The sequence below is a fragment of the Echeneis naucrates genome, chromosome 24, assembly GCF_900963305.1.
Source record: "Echeneis naucrates chromosome 24, fEcheNa1.1, whole genome shotgun sequence".
Lineage (NCBI taxonomy): Eukaryota > Metazoa > Chordata > Actinopteri > Carangiformes > Echeneidae > Echeneis > Echeneis naucrates.
Window position 1 is genome coordinate 15007058 of NC_042534.1, and position 18306 is coordinate 15025363.

The 18306-nt window shown below is 43.0% G+C and overlaps 3 protein-coding genes across 3 annotated transcripts; 1 reads left to right on the forward strand and 2 right to left on the reverse strand.

Annotated features, from left to right (window-relative positions):
- The first annotated feature begins 286 nt into the window (after positions 1–286).
- On the forward strand, positions 287–3920 carry stmn4 (stathmin-like 4). Its single transcript, XM_029496513.1, has 5 exons — positions 287–331; positions 618–713; positions 888–1093; positions 1920–2111; positions 3838–3920. The coding sequence occupies exons 1-5, from the start codon at positions 319–321 to the stop codon at positions 3895–3897; spliced, it is 567 nt and encodes a 188-aa protein (XP_029352373.1). The 5' UTR covers positions 287–318; the 3' UTR covers positions 3898–3920.
- Positions 3921–5676: 1756 nt separating this feature from the next.
- il17a/f3 (interleukin 17a/f3) lies at positions 5677–7914 on the reverse strand. Its single transcript, XM_029496932.1, has 4 exons — positions 7903–7914; positions 6978–7177; positions 6749–6892; positions 5677–6142 (listed from the first exon to the last, which is right to left on the reverse strand). Exons 1-4 carry the CDS (start codon positions 7909–7911, stop codon positions 6013–6015), a joined length of 483 nt encoding a protein of 160 aa, XP_029352792.1. The 5' UTR covers positions 7912–7914; the 3' UTR covers positions 5677–6012.
- Positions 7915–12498: 4584 nt separating this feature from the next.
- Positions 12499–17740, reverse strand: mcm3 (minichromosome maintenance complex component 3). The gene is made up of 17 exons (XM_029496374.1): positions 17666–17740; positions 17275–17387; positions 16621–16829; positions 16377–16507; positions 16056–16294; positions 15858–15966; positions 15618–15771; positions 15397–15528; positions 15100–15308; positions 14796–14970; positions 14567–14693; positions 14329–14479; positions 14009–14149; positions 13783–13892; positions 13597–13670; positions 12852–12948; positions 12499–12697 (listed from the first exon to the last, which is right to left on the reverse strand). Exons 1-17 carry the CDS (start codon positions 17738–17740, stop codon positions 12499–12501), a joined length of 2445 nt encoding a protein of 814 aa, XP_029352234.1.
- Between the last annotated feature and the right edge of the window lie 566 nt (positions 17741–18306).

Genomic DNA, 18306 nt, shown 5'->3' on the forward strand with positions numbered 1-18306 from the left:
TTTGATTAGGCTGATTAAGCCTGCCCCCTCTTTTTCAATGAAGAATTACCCTTTTGTTTTAGTCAACATTTATTATTTGACGCAGTTCCACTTTTCCATTGGTTTAAATCAAACCTCAGTAGGGGAAGCTTACACAAGTGCGCTGCAGTTTTCTGGTCTTATTAAGTCTCCCTGAGATTCATTATGTGACCTTTGAAGCTGCTTCATTCACTCCCTCCCCTCTCGCTCTCTCTCTCTCTCTCTGTCTCTGCATGTCTCTCTGTCACAGAGTGAGAAGGATCTTTAGCTTCCCCAGAGAGTTGCATACGCAGTGAGAAGATGACTCTGGCAGGTAAATGCAGCCACAGCAGCACTGCCCACAACTCACAGCTCTCTGTTCTTTTACTGTGTGCTCTACTAATGGCTGGGATGATAACAATACAGCAAATGCACGGTCATTGCCTGAGTCATGTATCCCGTCATTACTGTAACAGTTAAAATGGCAAGGACCAGTCAATGAAGGAGACTTACATCATCAGTCCCTGGGTGCTTGTTCATCATTCAGTTTCAGTCAACACAAAGTCAAGTATGCTAAGTGTGTATTGTGTGTGTGTTTGTGTTTGTGTTTGTTTCCTCAGCCTACAAAGAGAAGGTCAAAGAGCTCCCCCTGGTGTCTCTGTTCTGCGCCTGCTTGAACCCACAGACAGTAGAAAAACCAACATACAAGGCAGAAGGTAAAATGTTTTTTCACTGTATGTCTTTCACCAAGTCTCACTGGGAAATGTAGTTGGAAATGAGTTGGGACTGTAAACTTCAAACGACATGACAAACCAAAGATAATGTGTGTTTCCCCCTGCAAAAAGTTCCAAGTAAATAAACCTAAACATGGCCACAATCCAACACCACAGATGCAGTGGACCTGGGATGGTGCGTCATCAAAGACGTGGAGGTGATTGAGCTGAATAAGCGGGCATCGGGCCAAGCCTTCGAAGTCATCCTCAAGCCCCCGTCCTTTGATGGTGTGCCAGAGCTCAACACCTCCATGCCTCAGCGCCGCGACCCGTCCCTGGAGGAAATCCAGAAGAAACTGGAAGCTGCTGAGGAGAGGCGAAAGGTGAGGGGAGAAGTGGAAGGTATGGGCGACTGCCTGAGGTGACCCACTGGATGCGCCCTGACCCTAATATATTACCCTAGCTATTTGTGGCCCATTAAGCATTGCCAAACATCTGTTAGGGCTGTTTGTGGAAAGAATGAGTTATCATATTTTGGGGAAAAAAAGGGTGGAATAGGATAAAAGGTACAAGGGAGCGTCGGGGTGGATGGAAAGAAAAGGGAGGAAACACGAGCAGAGGGAGGGTGAGGAGATGAAAAGAGGGACATGAAAGGACAAGGTCAATCATGCAAGAACACACACACAATGGCTCATATTCATCAGGGAAAGAGGATGGGGACAGGGGAGAGAGGGGCAAAGGCGAGGAGAAAGAAACTGTAACAGAGATACAGATGCTGTTTTGCAAAAGAATAGTCATCGGACACCTGCCACATCAAATGCACCCACAGGAATTTGTGTGGACTTTTTCTTGCGTTGCACAGAAACACACTCAGAAGCAGACACACTCTGCATGCCTGTGCCTTCTGGTGAGCAAGCACGAGATTTTAATGATTTAAGATGTCAACAAACATTTGACCTGTGCTTTAAGTCTTGGCTATACATTTTCTGAGAGGTCTGTAGGTTGCGGAATCTGGTACAGAGGAGCCCACGCAAAGACATAACCGTAACTCTGACCCCAAACATTGTCCTCTGTCATTTTGACGTGAGTGGGTGTGTTTTGTTAGATCTCTTCTAGCTGCAGCTGCAAATGCTTCATTATCGTGGGAATTTTGTAAAGATTAACTTCTCTTGTTGAGGCCACCTTTAATATCTTTCTGTCCCCCTCCAGTGCCAGGAGGCTGAGCTGCTGAAGCACCTGGCTGAGAAAAGGGAGCACGAGCGTGAAGTTATCCAGAAGGCCTTGGTGGAGAACAACAAATTCATAAAAAATGCAAAGGACAAGCTGGAGCAGAAGATGGAGGCCAACAAGGAGAACAGGGAGGCTCTGCTGGCTGCCATGCTGGAGAGGCTGCAGGAGAAGGTAACCATTTATTGACAGCTGCAGTGCTCATAAACTCAGGTTATCACATCCAAAGCACACTTTAATGCACTAAAACAGTTATTGGAAAAGTACATAATTTCCGAGTCCGAGCATTGTTTCAGATTTTTTACTCTAACGACTGACCGACAATGACAGCGGGATTTTAAAATAGAATAGGGTCAAATATCCAAAATGTCTGATCGTCTCTCAGGAGAGCAGTAGATCTCGTCTAGACTGACCACAAAACATGTGGAATGACGACGTGTGGGATGACGATGGGAGAAACAGACATATCAAGTGTTCCATGAGCAGCAGCCTCAGAGGACAGAGCTGTTGCTTCACTATCCTTTATCTTTTGTCCAGCAACATCCAGTGTAGGCGAGTGCTCATTTATGTTCCCCGGCATTTAAACTTGTTTACGCAGCTCCTTTTTGGAAGAATCGTTTTATCCTGTGTTCAACTATATCATATTAAAATTGATATCTTTCCAGCTGAGCAAAAGCTGCTGCGTAATGCAGCAATCTTAAGGGACAGTTTGAAATTCTGGGGAAAAGAATTTAGCTAAGAATTACACCAATTCACACCATTCTCATATATATTTCTTAAATATAAAAGTAAAGTTTATATGCTCAGCTTAGCTGGTTTGTTAAAAGCTAGATTGTCCCTCTCTGAGAGATTGCAATGACCTGCTAGTTCAGGATCTCATGAGCAATGGAGACACTGATAGCACTGTGATGCCTTCAGTATGGTATAATATATAAGTAAATTGAGGAGCTATATTTCTTTGTTACGTTTATCCTTTTTCATTTTAACAAGGCAGATCATTATCACGGCGAACTGAACTACAAAAGTGATGACTGAGAAAAAAACAAGCTGAACAAGTCATCCCTTCACAGAAACACCACTTTGTAACCTTCATTAAGTTTTACATGAGAGCAACATCCAGTTAATCAGATGTTAAAAACCACATTGAGCGTCTTATTCATTACAGTTGAATCATCAATGAATTTAATGAGACTTTCAGAGGCCGCAGCTGAATTTCCCTGTGGCAAAATAACAACAAATATTATTTTCTACATTAAAAGCGCACATAAACAAGATTATCAGCGAGACATTACTGTAAAACAGCTCATGGCGATCCCGCTGAAAGATTAGCTTGGTAGCAAAAGTGCTAGCTCATCTCCACCATCATTCCTGAGATCCTGACTCACCATGCAGACCTATTTCGTTGTGAACAGCATCTTGTGACAATGCACCACAACTATCATCGAAAATCGAAAATTAATAAAAGCAAAGCTTAAATGTGTACTAGGTTACTTAGCACACAGCTGGAGTTTCATCCAGACTTCAAAGTTTTTAGTTTTGGTCCAATTATATAACTCTCAATAAGCATTTTACCAGCGATATTATTTTATTCAATTCAATTCAAACTTTTTAACTGGTTTATAGAAACTTTTAAGTGAATGCTGCTTTGAGCGCAGTTAAGGCTTCAGTTGTCATAAACCAGGCTTGTTCTTCTATTTTCACATTGTTCGCAACCTTGATCTTTCATCATCAATATTAGATGAGGTGGAAAAGAGTTTTTAGCTTTCCCCGCTCTGTTTCATTCCCTGTTCAAATCTGTATGAACAGTCACCAAGCTTGGCTGGGATCTCCCTCATTAAGGCTCGCACATTCAGGAATACTAATGACTAATGACTGCCGTGTCTCTGTGTTTGTCTGGCAGGACAAACATGCTGAAGAAGTGAGGAAGAACAAGGAGATGAAGGAAGAAGCCTGCCGGTAGATGACTGGAGAGAGAGAGCCGAGACAGAGACAGAAAGTGGGACTGGGAGGTTTTTTTTTTTTTGAGTCAGTGATAAAAAGAGTAGTACAAAACAGTGCAGGAAGGAAAAAAATAAAAGAGGTCAAAAACGAGTCTGCAAAGGAAAAAGACAAGTTTTCATAGTTGATGTGTGCTGTTACGATTCTGAACAAGCTGTACAAAGTTTAGCCATCTCTCAATGTTGAAATTCAAAAAGAAATCGTTAGCTTTTTTTCTAAAAGTAAAGAGGGAGGGTGGTGGGGTGCCATCAAAAAAAAAAAAAAAGAAAAAAAGACAACAACAAAACATTTAACATGTTTAAAAGAGGAGCTGCTATTGTTTGCCAAGGAATGAAAGGTGCAAATTAGCAGTGGGAAACATTTAAATTGCAGCTCTCTCATTTCTGGAGTTCCCTCAGTCAGAAAACAGGAAATTATTATGATTACCTGTGTGACATTTAAGCTGTTTTTTTTCTTTTCCTAATGTTGATGCTGCTGTATATCAGAAACTATTGCTGAATTCTACCAGCAACGCAGCTAATGACATAGTTTCCTTATAGCTGGACGGCAACCATGAAGAGGGGAGCTGTAATCTAAATCATTCCCAAGTAAAAAAAAATGACAAGCACTGTGATGTGTTTGAGTGAAACTAGACACAGATGTAGTTTAAGAGCTTAAATCCAAACCCAGGGGCTTCTTCAGATTTTGATTTACATAGCACTCAGCGGTCAATAAACATAACACACAAGCAGTTGAGTTAAAAATAAAATGAGATTTCCCCAGGTCCACTTCGTTCACGCTGATCGTCTGCTGCACCATTTCTGGACTTTGGTTTGGTTTGTCTGGGGACGTCTGTGTGTGCTAAACTTACACTAAATGGCTTATGAATATAAAATGAAGAATCAGGCTTCTGTTTCTTTCTATGGTGCTTGAAGGGTGATGGGAAAAAAGAAAACATAAAAAAAAAATCGAAGAAGCTCTGCTGTATTCTGCCATTTTCAGGCTCTTTGTGAAACTTTTAACTGTAGTGTAGTTGTAGATCAATGACATGCATTTGAGTCTCTTAGATTTAGAGCACTGATTGCACTCTTATTTCATTAAGCACAACTCAAAAGCACAGGCACACAAGAAGGACAGTGGCTATATACAGTAAAAACAACAACAACGACAGAGGGAGGCGGACATCCAGGATTTGGAAAAATTCGGTTTTACAACATGAGCTTTGGGCTTCTCTGGCTAACCAGCAGCATTGGCATGTCTCACCCTGCTTTGATTGTCCATGTATGATTTTGAAGGGAAGTTAAACCCACAAGAGTAAAAAGGAAGATTCAATTTGCTTGAGTTGTTGAGTCATACTGACTTGATTGAAGAGTCTAAAATGTTTTCACTGTAACCGGGGAGGTGTTACGCGGGGTTTGTACTTGCTGTAACTGTGTGTCGCTGTATATCTTTGAGGCTGGGTTGATTGTATCTATTTGGCATGGTCAGTAAAAACAGCTTGACTGAACTCACACTTTGTTCCTCGTCATTTCTCACTTTTAAGTTGACTTAATGACTTGTATGCACACACACAGCAGTGCAATTTTAAGTTATATTAAATTATTATTAATACGTGTTTATATAAATATTTATTAAAATATTTTAAATATTTTAAAGGAAGATTAGATGTCCGAGGTGGGATAAAACATTTAATAAAGCATTTTGACATTGTTCACACTTAAAGCAACATAAACGTGAGTAAAAACACCCTTTAAAACCCTGAAAAAAACAACAGCAACAATAATAATGATAATAATAACAGTAAAAATAATATATATATTTTTTTTAAGATACTAGCGAAAAGAAGAAAAGCATCTCTTCGATACATGACGGTGTATGAAGGTCTTGAGTTTAAACTCGTTAAATCCCATTTTGGTTGTGTGATATTCATTCACATGTGTTGATGAAATAGATGATGGTAGAGCTTGTGTGACAGAAACGGCTCACACTCCCACTGGCTAGGTAACAGCTTCCATAACGAGCCAGGAAATATGCAAACAATAATAAATGGCAGTCAAAAGGGGCATCATTCATCATTCACCAGCAAGCCTCCTGTGTCTCACTGCTGCGGTATGACAGTGGGCCGCACACAAGTGCAGCCCACTGTGATCACCTCCAAGCCCAGTTTGAAGACGTACCTCCTCCTTTGTTTCTTCCCCTTTCGTTTTTTTGGATTACGCTTTGAGACTCTAGAGTGGGATGGAAAAACAATTCACAGCTGAAAATACAATCAACTGTGACTTTTTCAGATTGTTCAAGATGGCAGGATTATATTTTGTTGAATTTGAATGCACATTGTGCGACCATAGACAGGAAGGAGACAGAAATATCATTCTGTCATATACAATGTATTCCCATTCAGTTCCATAAAATGTCTGCAGCACCGGGAAAACAAATAAAACTGAAAATTTCCACTTTCTTAGTAATACATACTACCACCTTTAAAGGTTTTTATCATGTGTAGCATTAAGGGAAATTTTAGTAGAGGTTCCATACACTCAAGCCAAACTAAATGCACCATAATGTCCCCAAATAAATCACATTTTCACCCTTCTACCGTTGGTTTACCCTTCGAATGAAGCCTTCCTTGGTTTTGTCCCAATGTACTGGCTTATTTCACAGGAGATGCATCGGATAAATAAAGAAGAACTCCCTCTAAATTATATTTTAGCTGAGTAATGAAGGCCGACCTCAGTGAGCATATTTTTTGAGAATGCACACAAGAATGATTGCAGCACAAGAAACACAACAGCAACACAAAGCGTTGGCAGCTGCTTTAGATGGCAGTGACTCACCTGTGGAGGACCAGGGCATGGTAGGAGATGGGTTTAGCCTCCAGAGAATAATCCTCTCCCCCATCCTGCAGGCTCACACAGCCAGAGGTCAGGCACTGAGCGTGGGAGATCCTCTGCGGCAAGCGAGTTTCCACAAAAGAGTCTCTGGAAGGCCAAGGAGAGAGGATGAATACATCAAACAATGATGGTAGGAGGGCAAATAGGTCTCCGCGACGTCACCATGCCTCACCTGTATGTCCACGGCGACAGAGACATGTTGGCAGCTGATGTGATGGGATTCATCTGATCCAAGGCTGTAGGATCCAGGGACAACCTCAATATCTTACCCTTCCCCCTGGGTCCTGTTCCCATCTTCACGGAGACAGTCTGGCTTTCTCTGGTGGCTTCCAACAATGTGGCCAGGCCCAGCACCAACACAGCTCTGAACAGCTTCACACAGGCAGGCCAGGAGCATTTCAGTTTGGAACAAACCAGCATATTCTGTTTTTAGCAGTTACTTAATTGGTGAACATTTGAATGTTTGCCTGATATTATTCATTCATGTGTATAGCGATATATTATTGACTTGTTATTGATTCTGGATGTTGGCAGTATGACAGAAAAACCTGCCGTATGAAAATTTCGAAAGAAAAAAAAAAGGCTTTTCTGCAAGTGCAATGTTGTCCAATCGCACTGCTCACATTATGTCCCATAAACAACTTGGCTATTTCATGATTTGATTGTTTCATTCATTCATTCTTTTTCTACCGCTTATCTGTCTCGCGAGTGGTGTTGGAGCCAATCCCAGATCACTCTGGGCGAGGGGCGGGGTACACCCCGGACAGGTCACCAGTTCATCACAGGGCCAACACACAGAGACAGACAGAGACCAACAACCACTCACACTCACACTCAGACCTACAGACAGTTTAGAGTCACCAGTTAGCCCAAAGATGTCTTTGGACTGTGGGAGGAAACTGGAGGAAACCTACACAAGCATGGTGAGAACATGCACACTCCATTCAGAAAGGCCCCCGGCCTGGAAATCAAACCCACGACCATCTGTTTTGTGGCAACAGCGCCAACCACTATGACACTGTGCTGCTCGATATGATTGTTTTTAGGGGATTAAAAAAAAAAACAAAAAAAAAAAAACAATGATCAGTCCAACTCACCAGCAGCATGACTGTGTCCTAACGCCAGCTGTGAAGCTCTGCTCTGCAGTCTTAACTCTGCATGTCCTCCCTGTTTATATGCAGGCAGACTGCTGGTGTGCACCATAAATATGGGCATTGCATTTCCGCTGTGACTGTCACTGATTCTAAAGATATACGTGTTGACCTTTAAGCACTTTGTCTCTGTGGTTGCCATTTTTTTTCTTTTGCTATCATCTCATCTCTTTATTCACCACCGCTCTGTATGGATTGGATTCTGCCACTACAGTTTAACACAAATTATGCTTCAAACATGCAGAGAATGACAATTATGCAAATGACAATAACTTTTTCTTGATTTTTCAGTAGCAGGAGCGCTTGTCACGTAAACCCATTTTAACCTCTCATATTCAAGTCATGAAAAAGTTCAGATTGGAAATGTGTGAAGAGCCAGGTGACACCTTGGTTTTTGTGGCCTATTGCTTCCTTTGAGAAGGTGTTAAAACTTGGACTTTTTTTGATGTTGCTTTGAAAACACAGCACTACTTCTTACTTTTATGGCAAATAAAAAGATTTCTGAACTTATTTAAAAAAAAAAAAAAAAAACCAGCAATGCTGTGGAAAAACTGCAACTAAGCAGGAAAATTGTCTTTCAGTGTCCAAACCAAACCCCTGAAGAATTTTTCAAATCCAAGCCCAGGCAAAATAAATCGTCATTTGTGAATCTGAATCTGAAGGACATTCAACTGTTAGACTTCAAGGCAGAAATTTTATTTCATCATCCCATTGAGAAATTGACAAAGACAATCCTCAACATAGACTTTATTTTTGTTCACTAGTCCATTGACTTCCCACTTTAAACAATGTAGGTCAAAGAAATGCTGACAGGGGCGCTGGTACTAAATCAGCATAACCATCTGATAACATCTTCTTTTCATATGCATCATATAAGTATGGTTGCTACAGACGGGAGCGCAGCTGCATTGGATGCAATTTCATGCTTTACTTCGAGTAAAAAAATTCACAAAAATGATTGATGATGACCCATTCAGCAAATCATGATTGCAAAACTGAAAACTGATGTTATAATAATGAACTTTCGTGCCTTATTAAAATGTAAGAGCCAGTAATTGCAGTAAAGCAGTGAAGATGAGGTCCCTCTATGAAACACTTTGATATTTCCTTTTGTACTTCCATCTATAGACAATTGAGTGGGACATAATAATTAGGTTGTCCAAAACGCGAGAAACTTGGTCAAGCTTGCAGGATGGGGTGAAATTTTGCTAGTTTACGGGCTGCAGGAAAGCACGTCACAAAATAGCTCAGCAATGATGATGATAGCATTCTTGTCAAAGTGTTTCTTGGCTGTGTGTCATTTTGTCATGCCAAGTTAGCCGTGTGCCCCTGTTTCCAGACTCTGAGCTGAGCTAAGCTATCTGACAGCTGGAGGTTGTGTCAGATTTAAAGCAGTGGCATTAAAAATGGCATCAACTTCATTATATTGTGAGGAAGAAAGCAAATAATGATCTTGCCAGAGCAAACACTTTCTTGAATGAAGACTCTGTAATTAAAGAAATGTGAGCAGCCTGTCACCTAAAAGTTAAAATATGTTTGTGTTAACAGCTGCAAACTCATTTGATGTGTATGCTGTATGAGACAGTATGAGAAATCATTCAAGGTTTTTAGTGAATGCAATATGAAGTGTGTGAAATACTTTCATAAGCCCTTAATTTCTTCATACACCTTTTTATATTTTATCAAATGGCACTTCGTCTGTTTCCTATTTTTTACTCCAACAGTAACAACCCAACTATCTTTAGTTCCCAAGTCCCTGAGTCTAAATTTTTTTATTTATATAGTCTTTCATCAGAAGGATGGCTAGGAGGATTTTACGTAACTAGCAAAATCACAATGTTGCATAATGCAGCTGATTAAAGGGCCTGTGGTGAACATATGAGAAACCATCTTGGTGGATTGGAGAAAAAGGATTTAAGGATCAGTCGTTGTTGCCAGATGCCCACATAGATTGATTTTTAAGTAATTTGATGGAGAAGGTGAGTGTGATTGTTTATCATTATGTCAACAAAGGTAGTCTTTGATGAAAGTAGGAACATAAGGATGTAAGAAACAAGTGCTTTTGATGAAGGCGTGGGGCAGAGAAACATTTGAGGTTTCTCCTGTGGACTTCCTTTTGCCTTATTTTATGCAAATAGCAAGTTAAAGACATGGGAAGATCAAGCATTATCAGTACACTGCTTCATCTGTAAACCTCAGTGAGAAATCTCTTTAACATGTTGTGAACCGCTTCCAGTGCATTCGCAATTCTTTCTGTCCAAATACAAAATATTGATATGGTATGAATGCAAGAAGAAGGAATTACAGTTAGGTGTGAACACTGAACCACTTGTTTTCTTTCCTTTTATCCAGCATCAGGTGACAGTGGCAGCAGGTCAAGCAGAGCATTTAAAAAGCCCTTTCTCCAACAAAGCTTCCAGGTGCATCGTGGGGGATCTTCTCCCCTTTGGGCATGATCATCATAGTAATAAAATACAATATGTAAAACCGAAATATATGGAGGGAAATAAAGTTTAGCTGAGTTTTGTAAAAAACAATATAGTTGGCATTAGTTGTGACTGTTTTGGTCGTCAAGTTCAAAACCTCAGTACAAGAGTTCTCGACCTTCTTGAAGCTTCCAGGTGGAGGCTGGAGAGGCAACCACCTGAGGACTGTACAGTCCTCAAGGAAGACGTCCACACCCATGGCCAACACTAGAGAAACCTGGAAGAGGGAATTGTGGAGGAGAGGCCCACCAGAACGTGCCAGAACCAAGATCAATGACTGACTTTGCGGTCGTAGCAGCAGAAATACAGCCATATGTCTTGAACACTGTTGGTGCAGCATCAGCAGAAATGCTGGTGTAGCAGAACGTTGCGGTGAAAAGTGGGTTTAGCTGGAAGACAAAGCTGTCTATTTATTGGTTGATCTTCATTCCAGCCATCATCTATAGTCACGAGCTTAGGAAAGAATGAAACCACACGCACATGCAGCCAATAAGGTGTCTGGGCCTGAGGTTCTGCTGCTGCCTAACACATGAAAGGAGTCAGTGGATCTGGTTTGGGCATACAATCAGGTTGGCTCTGGGCGCCCTCCATTGGTTTTCAGGGCACATCCAATTCCTAAACCCAGATCAAGCTGGAGAGTAAGTCACCCTGAGGTTCCCCGGAAGATGTTGGTGATGAGAGGGCTTTCTGGACTGCCTAGACCAAAGCAGTAAAAGATGGACGGATGGATGGATGGATATCAAACTATTTCTTGGCCCAGTACCTCCCAGGTAGTCACACTGTCTTTGACTTGCCAGGCCTCGTAGAGGCACGATAATAAAACAGCTACGAGTATCATGATGAAACCCTCAGTGCTAAAAGGAAAACTAAAACTAAACCTACCCTTAGCTGATCTGGCAGATGTGATGCAGACTTAAGCTGGAGCCTTTGATACAACTGTTATGAGTCAGCCGTGGGTGTTGAGAGTTTTACAGCCTCATGTCCTGGATAGGGACAGCGTTTCTGAGCTAGTCAGGGGTTGGTGCAAGATTCAAGCAATGTGTGGTTTTATCTTCAGACAGATCAGAGCCACAGTTAAGTAGCATTACGGAGCCCAGAAGATGCTTCCTGTGTAATGTGTTTAGTTGCAGATGCAAAGATGTCATGCTCCCTCACCACCCTCCATGTCTGATTCATCAGATGTTCAATACAGTTCAACAATATGAGCAACTATTAATCAGAGTGAAGAAGTGAGAAATGAGATGGAAACAAAACTATGGCCCAGTTTCACTCCTGACGTCCTCCCACACACATCTCATCAAGTTCGTGAAGATGCCCAGCTGTCTGTTGCAAGGCTGACACATAAACACACCTTCCATGTGAACAGACCAACAATGGATAGGTTGAGGGTGTAGGGACCTTTTTTTGAACTGGGCCATTGACAGCCCAACCAATCAAGGGTTGTGCAAGTCTGTGTGATTCTGTCTCCATTTACGGGTGCAGCTTAAATCAAACAACATGCAGTATGGGGATTAATCATTAAACTTTTGTAGGGGAAATCCCACTGTTCCCAGAATCTTTCACCATTTTGTAGTTACACAAAATAATAAAAATGTGATTGGCCTGCATGTGCACATCTAGAAACTACACAAGGTAACCTGCTGTATCACAGCACCGTCAGTACACACATGTTCAAAAGCACATTTTATTATTTTTTGTAACACACAGCTACAGTTAATTCATTTCAGAACTTGTCTTCAACTATATACAAAACCAGATCACAGAAGTGGCAGTAAGAAAACTTCATAAAGAAACAAGTACATATATGAATGAGACTTGGTACTTTTTGATCTCAGGATCAACGATTCTTGATGCTTCATGCAGTCTGCTGATCGTACATGAATTTGCAAATTTAGTCTACACTTCAAAAAACAGATGAAGAGCACAAAAACAAAGAATGTGTCCAATAGCAGGTTAAAAAAAAAAAGCATTTTTATATATAATATATTGTATCAAAATATTTTATATTTTGATACAAATCACTGTTTCTTTCAAAGTCCATGTACCGCCGTCCTCCTCAGATGAGGAAGATGATATCATCAGCCATCATGACCTGGTTGTCATCCTGCATGCGAGCCAGAGCGGCACGAACCTCTGGCTCTGTAAAGCGCTCCTGACGCCCCTTATTAATGCCATCCATCAGCAGCTGCATCTTAACCGACTGTGCGTGAGCTGACTGGAACACCCCAAACAGGGACGACTTGAATTCTTTCAGTCTGGAGGAGGAGGAGAAAAATTAAAAGAAATTAAAAAATAAATAATAATAAAAAAAATACATCCACCATTACTTTCAACTTAGAAGTTTGTCTCCCACTCTGCGAGAGTCACCTTCAACTGTCCCGCATTCATTCCCAAAATATTGTCACCCACCTGTCTGCAGAGAGATCAACGTCTCCAGGCTGCGATGAGGTGTCCATGGGTTCCTCCTCTCGCCGTGGCTTGGCTGGTTTTGACGTGCCAGTCTGAACTGAATAAGATGAAGAACATGACAACTGTCATGTGAAGAGAAATCTGCATGCACAGCCTCAAAACTTAAAAATCTTCATTACGTCTTCATATAATATACTCATGAAACAGAAATTTAAGTTCAGCACCTGTGAAATACTCTACAAACATCTTTCAGAATTTCATTAAGAATTGCTTGAATCCTGGAACTTCCCTTCCTCAGGTAATGCACGTGTAAGCCAAATATGGCTTATTATTATTATTATGTAGTCCAGTGTGTAAATTGTTATTTCATTCACAGAAGCAGCAATAGAACCCACTAAAATGTTAGTTTTTCTGTGCCTAAATGATCTTACTGAAAGTAACTGCTGTTCAGGTGAATGTTGATAAAATGTGGGATTATCATCATGGACATGTAAACTGGTGAGAAGCAGTTTAACCTGAAATCAGCTTGATGTAGAGCGCATTGTAACAAGTAAGAAAAATTTATATTTCTACATATCCAATTCCACAAAACTTGAAATGAGTTGTACGTTCCTTCAGCAAAGGAATTGAATTACTTACAATAAATAATAATTAAAAAAAAAATATTAGCCACATGGAGAAAGTAATAAGTAAATAAGTGTATCATGGGAATAAACTTGAGTTGGTTATATAACATGCTGCTTACTCTCAGGGACGTCCTGCTCCTCGCTGAAGTCATACGGGCTGTAGGGCTCACTGCCCTGAGAGCCATGTCGCCCCCTGCAGGACACATCACATTAACACTGATGACAACAGCAACATTGGGACAAAATGGGCTACTTTCCCTCTCCAGAAGAAGACGAAGTATAGCTATGTTTCAACGAGCTTTCACCTCTTCCTCTTTGCTCTCTGTGAAGGCTGAGTGGAAGTGTCCTCATCATCTTCTTCCTCTGAGCCAGAGTCTCGCTCCTGTCTCGAGCGTTTCTTCTCCTTCTCTAGAACCTGCGCAGAGAAAACGCCAGCATAGACAACAGATTTTAAAACTGACTAGAGAAACCTTTGGCCCTCTTTTGCCAAAAAATTGTGGTTGGCCCTTTTACGAGAAGAACAGCTTGCACCTTTTTGAAGTAAGCAAACTGGACGAGCTCCACAGCCACCTCTGAATCCTCCAGCTCCACAATTTTGCTCATGCGGGCCTTGGCGTGTGCTGTGGACAGACGGATCAGAGTCTCCAGTGTTCGGGCCGTCACTGGAGAGGTCTGAGGAGGAGAGGAAACAAGCTCAGAAGATTCATGCAGCCAACACAGCAGGAGGAATGGAGTGTTCTGTCCGCAGTGACACTGAACCACGACTTAAGTCAAAACAACAGTGAAAGGATTTTTAAAAAAAAAGTTGCCGATTTGATAAAAAAAGTGGATGAAGTTTGGCTTCTGCTCACTCTGGCGATATCAGCAGCCAGCTGCTCCTGGCTCCTCAGCCTGGAGTACTCCTCTGCGATGTGATTGGCTGCCTCCTCTGTCAACGCAGGCGTTAAAATCTTGGCGATGTGGATATACTTCCTCATGAACTCCTTACTCACAATCTTATCCCTGAAACAAAGTAAACGTTATTTGGACCATTTACTCCTAACTCAACTGAATCCTACTTGCTTTTCTCCCATGACCCGACCCCCTTACTTCTTCTTCTTGCTTCCGTGCAGCAGGTTGTTGTGTTTCTCATAGATCTGCAGCTCCTCTTGCTCCTCTGCTACAGCGTCTGGGTCCTCTGTGGTCAGAACGTCGACTGTCCCGCCCAGAGCCAAAGCTAAACATCAGAGCAAAGTAAACACACATCAGTTCAGATTTTTTTTTTTTCCCTTAACTTCCTGCACGGAAACATGTTTTAAGTGGCACTTATCTAAAGTACCTGCTCCCTCCTGCTCCCGGGGGTCACGGTAGCGGTGCATCCTCAGCACGTGGTCTGAGATCTCCCGGTCTTGCTCAGGGTCCATCTGATCCAGCATGATGAAGAGGAGGTCAAAACGTGACAGCAGAGAGTCCTGTAGGCCAATGTTCTCCATGGGGGTTTTATACTGGTCGTACTGCAAAGATCGTGGCAGGAATATTTGAAATGAGAAGAGACCGAGGCGAAAAAAAAAACAAACAAAAAACAAAAAACACACACCCACACACAAATCAAAATATCAAAATAAGCTGATGTCACGTCTTACCCTGCCGTAGACAGGGTTGGCGGCCGCCAACACAGAGCAGCGGGCATTGAGGCGGGCATGGATCCCAGCCTTGGCGATGGTGACTCTCCCCTGCTCCATCACCTCGTGGATGGCTGTGCGGTCCATATCGGACATCTTGTCAAATTCGTCGATGCACACCACACCGCGGTCAGCCAGCACCATGGCACCCGCCTCCAGCCGGCGCTCACCTGAGAAAGAGGAAAATCACAGGCATATGTTCACTAGAGACAGACAGCTGAGGTCTGAGTTTAGGCTACAGACATGAATGTGTCATACCAGTCTCCTGGTCTGTGGTGACAGCCGCTGTCAGACCAACACCAGAGGAACCTCGTCCTGTGGTGGGAATGGCTCTGGGCGCCGTGTGGAGCACATAACGCAGCAGCTGGGACTTGGCCACTGAGGGATCACCTACAGATCAGAAAATATTTCAGGAGGCGTTAACCTTGACTTTCATTTTCCTGGAGAAGTGAAAAATTAAGTTGGAAGCAATCTGGTACCGATCAGCAGGATGTTGATGTCTCCTCTGATGCGCGAGCCGTTCTCCAGCACTTTCTCCACACCGCCCAGCAGCATGCAGAGGATGGCCTTCTTGATGTACTCATGTCCGTGGATGCTGGGAGCGAGGGAGCGAGCCAGCTGATCAAACATATCCTGAGAGGAGGGAGAGAAGATTCGACTCTCATTCAGCTCAGCTGTAAAAAGGAACGTGGGGGGGGGGGCAGAGCATGGAGCCTTACCTTGGAGCGAGTACGTCTAAAGTTTCGGATTTTGGCCAGATCATCTGCTGAGAAGTGTGGCGACGCCTCCTTGCTCATTTGTTTAATGTGGCAGGCGATCATGATCGTTCTGAGGATAAAAGGGTAACAGCATTAGCAACGCAGCAGGAGGACGAAATTCAGCAGGTACGGCAGTTAAGGTGTGAGCCGCCACCTCACCTGAAAGTGCCCGAGGTGAACCCTCCCTTCTTTCCAGGCAAACAGCGGTATGTCCCGATGATCTGCACTCTGTCTCCAGGTTTGACCACATCCACCAGGTCGTTGTCCAGGATGATGTCCACAGAGCGAGGAAGCTGCCCGGCGGGCGCTTTTTCAGGCATCTCCTGCACTGTGATGGTCTGGTGGTCTTTGTAGACAGACAAACCAAACTCTGTCTCCAGAGGGTTGTTCTCCTCATCCTATCCGAAGACAGTGACAAAGTGAGTGAGGTTCTTGTGAACACGCCGTTTTAAGATGCCCCACCTCCCATAAAGCAGCTACCTTGGTGGGGTAGATGGCACTGGAAGGGAAAGCATCCAGAGAAGTCATGTCTGTATACTTCCTTTCCATTGTCTTCTTCGTGGCTGGGCAGTAGTGGACACTGCGCACCACTTTGGGACGTACCAGAGAACCTAAGGAAGGACAAGACAGGAGGACAGGAGTCCAAATATGGACATCTGATATTACAAACCATTCAAATATGGCAGTCGGAGATGCAACATGAGAAAAACACAGATCAACTCACACTTGGTGATGATGCCCTCCACACAGACCATGCTGCCAAGGAGGCGGGAGGTCAAGGTCCGAGGGGAGACGTGTTTGGAGCCGAAGCTGCCCTCCAGGCCGATGAAGAACTCCTCGTACTGCTTGGCATAAGTGCCGTCCACCGAGGCCACCATGTCCTTCAGCGCCCGCTGGAAGGCGAGCAGCTCCTCAAAGGCATTGCTCATCAGTCTGACAGGGGCAGCCAACATTAGGGTCACAGGCTTAATTGTGGAGTTCATTACTGTGGTGTCCAATTGAACTAAAGCAATTCTGATTTAGTGAAGTGAAACTGTGCAACATTTGACAGACATAAACGGTCAAATGTAAATCTACAGCTCCAACAGTTGAATAGTTAGATTGTGACCTAAGCCTGGCTAAAGTTAGCTCACATCGGCACACACCGATGATAATAGAGCAAATAGATTCATTTTATTTGGAATAAACTGAGGGACACATCATTATTACATCTATCAATTTACAAAACAGCCATTCCTGTGATGACAATAGATGCAATAAATACAATTAAAACAGGTTATAAACCTGGATTGACTTGATATGCAGATCAGATCGTCCCTTTGTGCAACTTAATAAAACACACAGAGAGAGAGAGAGAGAGAGAGAGACAGACACTTACTTTGCAGCCCGGGCCTCATTGCGTCTCCTCAGGTCGTTGATGTTGACAATGAGTCGTGCTTTATTGTCACTGATCATGTCCCGGACTTTGCTCTGATAAATCCCCTGGTCTTGCTGCGGGTTAGGGGAGAAAAACACGTTTGACATTTGTTTTCAGCGGTGATAGCATTTTTTTTCCGCAACTTGGCCATATCATCTGAAGGTAAACTAAACCGAATTCTGCGCCGGGGCGTCACAATAAAGTGGATCATCTGCACAATGATGGCTTTTAACAGCCAACGGATATTTTTTTAAACAAACTAGCCACATGAAGTTGCCTTCTTTTGTTGTGGCCTCATGGCTGCTCGATCCAGCCTCTCCACACAAAGTTTACACAGACAGAGTGGACTCACATCATCGTCCAGGAAGTCCAGGTAATCCCTCTGGGCCTCCCTCATCTCCTGGTCGTCCACGACGTCGGTTGCCATTTTTTGTTTGATTTTGTGTTGCTGCAAACAGCCTGAATTGTGTCGCAGAGTCTTCCTCTCTGTGAGCCCAGCTACGGACAGACCACACGACTGAAGGGCTTTTCGCGCCACTTCGCGCCGGCTGCAGGGAAAACGTGCGACGTGATTGGCCAACCCGATGCGGAGTCTTTAGCGTCACCGGTGACCACGCCCCACAGGAGAACTCCCGCGAAAACGGAGCAGGAAGAGGCGGGTTGTGAGAGAAAGAGGAAACGCTCAGTGACAGTGATCCAGCAGAGGACGACAGAGCGTCACTGTGCTTTCTCCAAAACGCTGCACAACTTTATCGGTCCGACACTCGTTAGATTAAAACAAGAAAAACAAAGCGCCGCCAGGCTCATCGACATAATAAAAACACATCTCAGTGCAACACAATTTCAGCCAAAAACAGCAACACCTCCATGAAGCGCTTTCAACAGAAAATGATATCACAATCTTCATGATGCAGTCATTTTTCAAGATTCTCTAATTAGACTGCATTTGCTTTTAGCTGAGTGACGAGTGTGAATCAGATACGTCATTAGCTA

Coding starts and splice junctions, on each gene's coding strand:
- stmn4 (XM_029496513.1), top strand. Junction 1,094..1,919: donor CTGCTGAGGAGAGGCGAAAG/GTGAGGGGAGAA, acceptor GTCCCCCTCCAG/TGCCAGGAGGCTGAGCTGCT. Junction 2,112..3,837: donor TGGAGAGGCTGCAGGAGAAG/GTAACCATTTAT, acceptor TTTGTCTGGCAG/GACAAACATGCTGAAGAAGT.
- il17a/f3 (XM_029496932.1), bottom strand. Junction 6,893..6,977: donor CTGTCGCCGTGGACATACAG/GTGAGGCATGGT, acceptor TTGGCCTTCCAG/AGACTCTTTTGTGGAAACTC. Junction 6,143..6,748: donor CATGCCCTGGTCCTCCACAG/GTGAGTCACTGC, acceptor ATCCCACTCTAG/AGTCTCAAAGCGTAATCCAA.
- mcm3 (XM_029496374.1), bottom strand. CDS start 17,740: ATGGCAACCGACGTCGTGGACGACCAGGAGATGAGGGAGGCCCAGAGG. Junction 15,967..16,055: donor TTCACCTCGGGCACTTTCAG/GTGAGGTGGCGG, acceptor TTTTATCCTCAG/AACGATCATGATCGCCTGCC. Junction 14,694..14,795: donor CCGGGAGCAGGAGGGAGCAG/GTACTTTAGATA, acceptor TCTGATGTTTAG/CTTTGGCTCTGGGCGGGACA.